At 49.3% G+C, this 10,341-nt stretch overlaps 2 protein-coding genes across 3 annotated transcripts; one reads left to right on the top strand and one right to left on the bottom strand.

Annotated features, from left to right (window-relative positions):
- The first annotated feature begins 837 nt into the window (after positions 1 to 837).
- LOC121595304 (coatomer subunit gamma) lies at positions 838 to 5,343 on the top strand. Of its 2 annotated transcripts, XM_041919206.1 has the most exons (8): positions 838 to 1,084; positions 1,304 to 1,431; positions 1,534 to 3,169; positions 3,245 to 3,429; positions 3,510 to 3,684; positions 3,823 to 4,008; positions 4,080 to 4,232; positions 4,304 to 5,343. In XM_041919206.1, the coding sequence occupies exons 1-8, from the start codon at positions 1,045 to 1,047 to the stop codon at positions 4,432 to 4,434; spliced, it is 2,634 nt and encodes an 877-aa protein (XP_041775140.1). In that variant the 5' UTR covers positions 838 to 1,044; the 3' UTR covers positions 4,435 to 5,343. The 2 variants fall into 2 exon arrangements, with proteins under 2 accessions (XP_041775140.1, XP_041775138.1); XM_041919204.1 differs by lacking the exon at positions 838 to 1,084 and having other exon boundaries at positions 1,149 to 1,431.
- Positions 5,344 to 5,357: 14 nt separating this feature from the next.
- Positions 5,358 to 6,888, bottom strand: LOC121595307. The gene has a single exon (XM_041919209.1). It carries the CDS (start codon positions 6,638 to 6,640, stop codon positions 5,504 to 5,506), a length of 1,137 nt encoding a protein of 378 aa, XP_041775143.1. The 5' UTR covers positions 6,641 to 6,888; the 3' UTR covers positions 5,358 to 5,503.
- Between the last annotated feature and the right edge of the window lie 3,453 nt (positions 6,889 to 10,341).

The following is a 10,341-nucleotide window of genomic DNA, read 5'->3' on the forward strand; positions in this document are numbered from 1 at the left end:
ATGGAGGAGTGGTGGTAGAATTAACATACGTAGTGTATCCTAAAACCCATAGAAAGCGCCCGCAGGTGAGAGTGTAGCGTTAAGAGGAAGGAAAAGGGGGCAGGAAGCGGTCGCATTATTCGATTTGTGTAGGTAAAAGTAAGCAGACAGGAGCACACACACAAAACACTCCCTCGAAGGAATAATGGAAGATTTGAGGGAGAGTATTACCGCTTTGAAAACGGGGGCGAAAATAGTAGACAAGATTGAAATTCGGAAGTAAAAGGACTAGTGTGTGTGTGTGTGTATAATGTTTGCGTTTGGTATGATGTGTGCGCATTTACTGATTAAGTAGGAACAGAGATGATGTTTCGGAAACAAACCCCAAGCACGCGACCGCTCGCCCACTGTGTAGTGTGTGAGAAGATTGCTGGGGAGGTTCGCGGTTTGTGTTTCGTGTAAATATTTGAACAGCTGGCAATGATGGAGCCGATGCGAAATTATTTGCAATCGAGGAGGAAGGAATCAGTTGGAGTTTAATTAGAAGACGATTTAAAAATACAAAAACAAAACCACGAAACCATCGAGAAAGCAAATATATTTTCTCGTGCGAAAAGTACAACATGTGTGTGTGTGTGTTTTTTTTTTTGTTTTTTTTTTTTTGAGAAAATAGCTATCATTCCAAAGTTTGTATATGAAATAAACAATCTTTCCTTAAACGATTCTGTCCGATAAGAGTAAAATAACGATCATTTTTCCATTTTTGAACTGGTCTAATGACAGTTCAGTGGCCCGTGACAGTCACCCTCCACCGCTAAACGTCAACCCATCTGTCAAACAAACTTTATACCAGCCCGCCTGACAGGCCGAACAGGGCAGCAGCAAAAAAAACTACATCAATTATTGTGACGTGGTTGAAAATTTAGGACCGAGGAAAAGTGTTTCGTTTGTCCGGCACAAAATTGCATTAGATTTCGTTGAAAAATCCAACCCCGTACGGTGCAGCTGGTGGTATAGTGAAGCCGCAAAGATAACGCACACACCAGCCCGGTCCCGGTTATCAGGATGAGCTCGTTTAAGCGAGATAACAAGGAGGAAGACGACGGTATGTACTTTTCGGCAGCGGCGGCGGGGAAGGGGCGAATCGAACTGTTTAATCGCAGTGACCATTGGGTTCGATTCGTTTTGGAGGGGTGTCGCCACGATCAAACACTAATTTGCTTTCCTTCCTACATTGTGCACATTGTGTCGGTGCTCTGGCCGCTGTGGATGGAAACGAAAATGTGGCGCACGAAACGGGGACGTACGCGACGGCGGGATGCAGGTGGCAATCCGTGGCAAAACCTGGAGAAGACGTCGGTGCTGCAGGAGACGCGAATGTTCAACGAGACGCCGGTGAACGCACGCAAATGTACACACATTCTCACCAAGATTCTGTACCTGCTCAATCAGGTAGGTTTACATCGCCTCCCGCCCCCAAGGTGCGGGGGAGTGTTTACATCTGCATGTGCTAATTATTGCCCCCCCCCCCCCCCTCGCCTCTTCTCTCCACAGGGTGAGGTGCTGGGCACCCGGGAAGCGACGGAGTGTTTCTTCGCGATGACGAAGCTGTTCCAATCGAAGGACGTCGTGATGCGTCGCATGGTGTACCTTGGCATCAAGGAGCTGAGCCCGATCGCGGACGACGTGATCATTGTGACGAGCTCGCTGACGAAGGACATGACCGGCAAGGAGGATCTGTACCGGGCGCCGGCCATCCGCGCCCTGTGCAGCATCACGGACAGCACGATGCTGCAGGCGGTGGAGCGCTACATGAAGCAGTGCATCGTCGACCGGAACGCGCCCGTGTCGAGCGGTGCGCTCGTTAGCTCGCTCCATCTGGCCAGCACGGCCGGGGAGGTGGTGAAGCGCTGGGCCAACGAGGCGCAGGAAGCGCTGAACAGCGACAACATTATGGTGCAGTACCATGGGCTCGGGCTGCTCTACCACATCCGCAAGGCGGACCGGCTCGCTGTCACCAAGCTGGTGAACAAGCTGACGCGCCAGCACTTGCGCAGCCCGTACGCCACCTGCTTCCTGATTCGCATTGCGTGCAAAATCATGGAGGAGGAGGACGCGAGCGGCAACGCAACGGAGGACTCGCCGCTGTTCAACTTCGTCGAGTGCTGTCTGCGCAACAAGTCGGAGATGGTGGTGTACGAGGCGGCCCACGCCGTCGTCAATCTGAAGCGCACGAATCCGCGCGAACTGTCGACCGCGGTCAGCATACTGCAGCTGTTCTGCGGCTCGTCGAAGGCCACGCTCCGCTTTGCGGCCGTGCGCACCATGAACAAGGTGGCGATGCTGCACCCGCCCGCCGTCAACGTGTGCAATCTCGATCTGGAGGGGCTGATTGCCGACTCGAACCGATCGGTGGCGACGCTCGCCATCACCACGCTGCTGAAGACGGGCGCGGAAAGCTCGGTCGAGCGGCTGATGAAGCAGATCGCCACGTTTGTGGCGGAGATTTCGGACGAGTTCAAGCTGGTGGTGGTGCAGGCGATCCGCTCGCTGTGCACCAAGTTCCCGCGCAAGCACGCGGTCACGATGAACTTCCTGAGCGGGATGCTGCGCGAGGAGGGCGGGCTGGAGTATAAAACGTCGATCGTCGACACGATCATACTGATCATTGAGGAGAACCCGGACGCGAAGGAGGCGGGCCTGGGCCATCTGTGCGAGTTCATTGAGGATTGTGAGCACACGTCGCTGGCGGTGCGAATACTGCACCTGCTCGGCAAGGAGGGCCCCTACTCGAAGTGCCCGTCGCGCTACATCCGCTTCATCTACAACCGGGTCATCCTGGAGAATGCGACCGTGCGGGCGGCAGCAGTCGCTGCCATCGCACAGTTCGGTGCCTGCTGTCCAGATCTGCTGCCGAACGTGCTGGTGCTGCTGAACCGGTGCCAGATGGATTGCGACGATGAGGTGCGCGACCGGGCCACCTACTACTACACCATCCTGAACCAGTCGAACCCGGAGCTGAACAAGCGGTTCATTGCCGACCATGAGATCGTATCGTTGCCACTGCTGGAAAAGTCACTGAACGAACATCTGAAGGGTCCGCTGGCCGAGCGGTTCGATCTGTCGATCGTGCCAAAGTCGCAGGTCGTCCAGCCGGAAGTGAACGAGGAGGTGATGATCATGAACAAAGGTAGGTTGGAAACGAACGAGCTCGAATGTCCGCTTGCGTACTGAAATATCTTTTTCTTTCCTTTTTCCCCTGCAGCGGCACCAAAAATTGCACGCGTCAATCGCGAAGAGGTTAACACGGAGAAGCTGCTGGCCATCCCGGGCATCCATCATGTCGGCGCGCTGCACAAATCCTGCGCTCCGGTGCAGCTGACCGAAAGCGAAACCGAGTACACGGTGTCCTGCATCAAGCACTGCTTCGCGCATCACATCGTTTTCCAGGTAAAACCACTCCTTTTCGCTTTCTGCAATGATCGAAATTAACTTCAATTTTCTTTTTTCCGCTCTTGCACGCTTTCCAGTTCGACTGTGTCAACACGCTGTCCGATCAGCTGCTGGAGAATGTGCGCGTCGATCTGGAGCTGCCGGAAGGGTTCGTGTCGCGTGCCGTCATACCGTGTGCGAAGTTGCCGTACGGTGACAAAGAATCGACCTACGTTATCGTTCAATTCCCCGAAGACGTGCCCAGCTCGATCGGTGAGTGTGAGGTCCAATGTGAGGATCTAAGCAACCAATGACAGACCATTCGAGTTGCTTTGATTGATATTGTTGCAATGTAGTTTTTGCGGGTTTAAAATGCTTGCTTAATTTAATTTCCCATTTTTTTTATTTTAGCCACACTGGGTGCCACATTACGCTTTTTGGTAAAGGATTGCGATCCGGCCACCGGTCAGCCCGATTCGGACGAAGGCTACAACGATGAGTACATACTGGAGGACATTGAGGTCACCGTGGCGGACCAGATGCAGAAATCCAAGAAGCAAAACTTCCTCGCCGCGTGGGAAAGTGCCGATACGGAGGGTAAGGGATTGTGGTTTTGATGCGATCAAACGAGATTGATGCTTATTGTATGCCCTTTCCACTATTCACAGAATGGGTCGAGGCGGAAGACACGTTCGAGCTGTCGTCGGTGACCAGTTTGCAGGATGCCGTCAACACGATCCTTAAATTCCTTGGCCTAGCGCCGGCGAACCTGTCCGAGAACGTTCCGGATGGTGCCCATACCCACACGTTACTCTGCTCTGGTGAGTGTGCTGCTACTGGCGCCACCCAAATTGGCCAGTGCCATTAATTTCTCCACATCCTCTCTTTGCAGGCACGTTCCGTGGTGGTGTTGAGGTGCTCGTCCGCTCCAAGCTGGCCGTGGCTGACGGTGTCACAATGCAGCTGACAGTTCGGTCGACGGATATGGACGTGGCGGAACTAATTACATCCGCAGTAGGCTAAGCAAACCACACACACCCACACACATACATGCGAGACATAAAACAGCCTCTAGACAGCCCCCTCCCCCTCTCCACAGCCCTCCCCCCTCCCCCCTTTCCAACACGTGTGGGGCTTTTACGGGGGGGCATTAGACTTTAAACGGTTGTAGAAAACGCGCACGAAAAGAAAAGGGACACGCATGTCGTCCTACGTGCTCTGCGCTGTTGCCGGCTGTCGACGGCTCTTATTACTTCATTCCGTGCATTATAATATCCCAAAAGCGTGAGCCTTCGCGCATGAAACAAGCAACAAACGAAACACAAACGCAAGGAAACAAAAGTGTGGAATATATTTTTAACTTACGTTACATCTAGCGACATGAAAGAAGCAGGCATTAAAGTGGTGCGCGATGCAGGAAGCGTGTGTTATCGTACGAACTTCGTTACGTCCATTTTTTTAAAGAAACTGAATAGCAAACACTTGCTTCAAGCTTCACTTCTTCGAACCACATCCGCGCATCGAGAACAGTTCTTTTTTTTATCCGGCACTTTTGAACCACTTTTTGCTGCTGTTTTTGCTTTCAACAAACAACACCAAAACGAGAGAGAGAGAGAGACGGAGGCATCGTGAACATGCATATTTTTTGTGAACAAAGTGCTTTGTTTGTTAAGGCGCATTTGCCGCGGCCGGGTTGGATCTGGAGCTCACTTACACTTAAGCTGGTCCATTCGGCCGAATCATACACCTTAGCTCCTCCGTTTCCCACCATCTCCCCTTGTTCCGGGCCAGCAATTTCCACGGCTTTCTTTTTTTTCCCCTTCCCGCAAAAGGGGCGCACGTGTATGTGAATATGTATTAATTAGTATAATCTGAGGAAACCCAACACGAGGAACAATAATAAAGAAGCATGTTTACTTTTGTTTTCTTTAATTGGCATTTGTTTTTCCGGCATTGTTTTTTTTCGAAAATTGAGCAAAAAATAAATAACTAAAAACAAAGTGAGATTCTCTCTCGCTCTCCCTTCCTTTTTCTGTGGGGAAATTTTAGACACCATCTGGTAATTTGTTCGAAACCATCATCGAAACACACTCTATCCGTCGCTCACCGTGCAGCCACCGAACATGTCCTCCAGCAGGCCCACATTCTCCTCGGTCAGGCGAAACGTGCGCCAGCTGTTCGGTTGCTCGCGCAGCACGCCCAGAAACTCGTTAAATCCATCGTAGCTCGTATCGCCGGCAACGTACGCTTTCGTTTCCTTCGATTCCGCCACCAGCCGGACACGCTCGGTCGGGCGACGGTGGGCCGGCAACCATCGGCCGCTGGCATCATCGGCTGACGCACCGTTTCTGCTCGATGGTCTTGCGCAGATTGACGCAAGCGCCCTATCGACCAGCTGCTTCGTGGTGGGATGGCGCAGTATCGGCTGCAGCTCGGCACACTCCTGAAACACACAGAATCGGGCCAAATCGGCCGTCTGCATGCGCTCGAACCGCACCAGCTCCATCACCCGCTCGATCGCGCCTTGCCGTTCGGCCCAGTCGTACATTAGCCACTGGCAGGCGGCATAAAACACGTCCGTTTCGTCAAACACTGCAACAATGTTGGACGCCAACAGGACGGACAGTTCGTCCAGCGAAAGCTCGCAGAACTCGAGCGTACTGACGAGCGCCAGGAAGAACCGACAGATGCGCCGTAACATCATCGGCTGCAGTTGGACGTTTTCGTACCTGCGCGCCTGCAGAAACACGTAAAAGGCAGCATTTTCCACCACCCGCGGATTGTCCAGATACTGCCAGCAGCGTTCGATCAGGGCTGGGATGCGCAGGTGCTCGGCCGCCGACAGGACGGCGACAAAGCTTTGCCACTCCAGCGGCCGGTTCGGGTCGAGTATCCAGTCGTACACGATCTGGAAGGCGGCCGGTGGGACCTGGTCGGCCGGCAGCTTGACGACCGGCTGGCCCGGTGCCACCTCGTGCTCGAAGTACTCGCTGAAGCACTGCAGCGGCAGCAGATGGCAGTGGACGAGCGTGTCCGCGATGTGTACCTGCAGGTCGGTGTTTTCGCGCCGCTTGATTTTGCCCTCCATCAGTGGCCACAGCGCCGTTCGGTTGCTGGTGTGCAGTGGGGTGAAGGCAGCTTCCAGCTGGTCGGTAGAGATGTGCTGCCGCAGAAAGGAATCGGTGGAGGTGGTGAAGTGTTGCAGAAACTCGTCCGATTCTTGCTCCATGGTGCGGTGGGTTTCGTTTTATTTGATTTTTAACCAAATGTTTCTTGTTGGTGGATGAAGTTGGCACCAGCCAGAAAAAAGAATAGAAAACAAACGTACGCGCGGATCACTTTGCCTTTAGAGCGTCGACAGCAAACACAATACAGCAACGATGGAGACAAAAAAAAATTACCCTATCTATCGGCTACTGTGATGGATGATTCTGTTGGGCGGCTTGTAGACGACGAACCCATGGCGACGTATGGTGCGAATGCGCCTTCTTGGATCGTCTGGATGGATTTAAAGGAAATTTCAGTGCGAAGCTGTCCGAGTGTCATTCTAGCGACGTGCTCACTGACGTGCCAATCGCCATTAAAGAATATGAAGTCCAATATCTATCGTAAATACAAATATTGATCACACTTAGTACACTTTGTATGCATAATTTGCTCCAGAGTTTCTTGAGTCGTCGTTGGTCTTTATGGTTGAATGAGTTGACCTTAGTGACGTGGTCGTTAGAGGTCCTATAGCTCTTCCTCTCTCGTCAGATTTGTACCAATGTCCACGTGCCTCAGAAGCGTCTGATGTAGTTCCACCTTCGAACGACTGATTCGCAAAAAAAACGTACTGGTCCTCCAAAAATGATCTCAAATCCATACCATTCCTGGAACTATTTCTGAACGCATTTTTGGTTCTAATGCCTGATCCTACAGAGTTTTTTGAAGCTATTCCCAACCCCAACAACAGTGCTGAAAATGGTTCTGAGGTTGCTGTGAATCCATTCCAGTCCTTTTCTTTTTATTACGGGCCAACAACTGAATATATTTCTGTATCAGTGATTTTACAAAGGATTCCCGCAATCCCGTCCCAGTTCAGGAACCAATACAGTAGATATTTCAATTCCGGTGTAGGATACCGTCTACCACGCGTAGAAATGTAGCCATCCAAGTGAATTTGTGTATAGAGTGATTAAAACATTCGTTTTGCGTGACCTCAAATCCCGCTAAAAGTAATTAGGAAACTAGCCTGCCAAAAGCGGACAAATTAAACACAACAATTCCTACTACCAGGTGCCTCCGATCGAATGAGCAGTTTCAATAAACTCTGCTACCACACAGGCGCATCGCGTGTTTACCACCACCACGTGCGCGGTAAGCCTTCGAAACCGCAAAAACCGTTAAATAAGCAACGCCTGCATCGGCCCCATCCAAGCAAACTGGTTCGCGCAATAGGATTCTAATAGGAAATTATTCCTAGCAAATGCGGCGGCAACAGCTTGGAATTGCTCATCGCGACGATTTTCCTGCTTCCGATTATCATCGTTGCCAAGTCATCATAAATGTGCACAAATTTTGGCTGGTGTCGACGCCGTTGTCGTCGGTGAGCTGAGTCGTCCTAATATCGCCGCAACCGGAAGGCTCAAATGCAATGAAGAAGACCGGTAAAAAAGCGTTCACCAGCGGTGTGGCCCGAAGTGACGTTATGTGGTGCACCCTATTGTCCTTTTACTGCTGCTGCTGGTGCACCGAGAGAGAGAGAGAGAGAGAGAGAGAGAGAGACGCTTAATTTATGATAATTGTCTCGATACATTTTAATCCCTTAGTCGTATGCAAATTGTGGCACCGAAATGTCGCGAACCCGGAGTTTTGGTTGACCTCATCCCTATTGTCCTTTCTCGCTGATTCCCTCTCCCCCTCCCCCCCCCCCCGCCCCATCATGCCTATGGGATGAGTTGAGAAGGACACATTTGCATGCCATTTTCACGAAACTTTGTGGTGTGTACGTGTGTGTGTGTGTGTGTGTGTGTGTGCTTTAGCAGTGAATGAATTTATTTCGGTACATTAAACCGTTTTAGCTCTGCGGCTTTTTAGTTGCGGACTTGAGGAGTGTAATTGTTGTTTATTACTTTTTGTTTTGCTGTTGCTACTGCTGCACTATCAAGAGGAAGAAAGGTCCTTTTTTAGGTTTGGTTTGATACTGCGAAAAGTGAATCGACTTCCCGCAGAGTTTGTATTACACTTTGATGAGCAGCATTAATTTGGAGTGAAGATTTGCAAAAATGATAATTTTTATCCACTTGAATATCTTGGTCTCTGATGGAAAAATGACTTGTTATTAACTTTACATCGTTAGAAAAAAAAGAGAAAAACACATAAATAAATTAAGCATAATTCAGCACTAAAAAGAATTTAAAAAAGTGAAAAGAGGCATAGAAACGATTTTTAAACAATAAAAAAACTTAAAAGAAGTTAAAAAGATGTACTAATAAATAATAAAATAAATGAGTAATAGATTTAATAACAAAAAAAGAAAGCAATAAATTTGTACAAAAAAGTTAAAATAATCTTCAAGCTATGAAACTGTTTAAACAACTTTGTGTACCCAGAAAAGATATGAAATTATTTTTGAAAAAATGAAGAAAACCGCAACATAATACTGTTTAAATTACTTCAATGAAATACGTGGCGTACTGTACTGCTAGCACACTGTTGTGTATCTGCACCTACCAGGCGCTCTATACTAGTTTTATTATCCTTTTATTTTTGCTACAAAAAGCATTAATCGAATAAACAGCGAGACCAAAAAAAAAAAGAGAAGAAAACTGCTCTGGCCATGGAGCACCCATAACACCCATAACAATATCAATAATCATAAAAGGCATTTGAAATCCATTAGGGACAAATCTTTTTACATTTTATTTACCTCGCACCAATTTGTTTTGACCCATCTCCCTTCGCACCGTACCGTACCGCTCTCTCAACAGCTCTCGTGGGGATTAACAGCACCACGTCGCCATGGTATGAACGCCAAAGGACGAACGTAATCGAGTGAGCGAGCAGGACGCGAGACGCCCGAACCGAAATGCGAACGCTTTGTCATCGACACCCAGCCACCAAGCGGATGGGTCTCCCTGACTCCCCAACAAAATCAACCAAAGGGAGAGAAAGAGAGAGAGCGAGAGAGTGTGAGAGAAAGAGAGGTTTGTGTGGGGAAGTTTTCAGAAAATAAAACAATCATCACAGTTGGCATTGTTGCTCCTGTTTTGGGGAGGATGAACGGAAAGCAACAGCAGAAGCAGCAGCAGCAAAGAAAGCTGACTAAACATTTGACGATTATTATCACTGTTATCACCGGCACAACGGGGTTTAGATCAAGCTGAGTGGTGGCTGAGCAATTCCATTCCCTTTCTGCCGTCCTTTAATCTGATGGAATGAGTTCGACGGGTAATTGCTTCCAAGTGTTTTCCAACATGCAGAGCCAGCACGTGCACGCACACGGTGGTGCACACATTTTCCACATGCACGTACGCGTTGGCTCCACCCCTTCCGACCGAGGCCCCGTAGATGACCAATCGGAAGCACTAAAGCATCATTCGTAATGGCGTCCTTTGTAGTGGCGTTCGCGTTGCGTTGCCAAGCGCATGCGCAGTGGAGAAAACTCCCCTCCCAGCATGGATGCGCCTGGTCGTTGGTGTGTTGTGGGATTGCGGTTCGAAGCATTGCCGTTGCCGATTTCATACGGTGCAGATGTTCGATGTAGCAGTATGCGATGACAAAATAGCGCAAAATTCGCAATTTTGTGTAAAGCAAGATATGATTATGGTTTAAATTTTAATTGTAATATATAATAGTTTATGTTTCATATGCCATATAAATAATATAAATTCTATATTAACATGAGATTTAAAAATGCCTTTAAAGTCTTAAAAAGTCAATATTTGC

Source organism: Anopheles merus, chromosome 3R, assembly GCF_017562075.2.
Source record: "Anopheles merus strain MAF chromosome 3R, AmerM5.1, whole genome shotgun sequence".
Lineage (NCBI taxonomy): Eukaryota > Metazoa > Arthropoda > Insecta > Diptera > Culicidae > Anopheles > Anopheles merus.

What these genes read in the sequence shown, in the direction of transcription:
- LOC121595304 (XM_041919204.1), top strand. Translation starts at nt 1,249, where the DNA reads ATGGAAACGAAAATGTGGCGCACGAAACGGGGACGTACGCGACGGCGG. An exon ending in TTCTGTACCTGCTCAATCAG is followed by an intron (nt 1,432 to 1,533) that starts GTAGGTTTACAT and finishes TTCTCTCCACAG; the next exon opens with GGTGAGGTGCTGGGCACCCG. An exon ending in GGTGATGATCATGAACAAAG is followed by an intron (nt 3,170 to 3,244) that starts GTAGGTTGGAAA and finishes TTTCCCCTGCAG; the next exon opens with CGGCACCAAAAATTGCACGC.
- LOC121595307 (XM_041919209.1), bottom strand. Translation starts at nt 6,640, where the DNA reads ATGGAGCAAGAATCGGACGAGTTTCTGCAACACTTCACCACCTCCACC.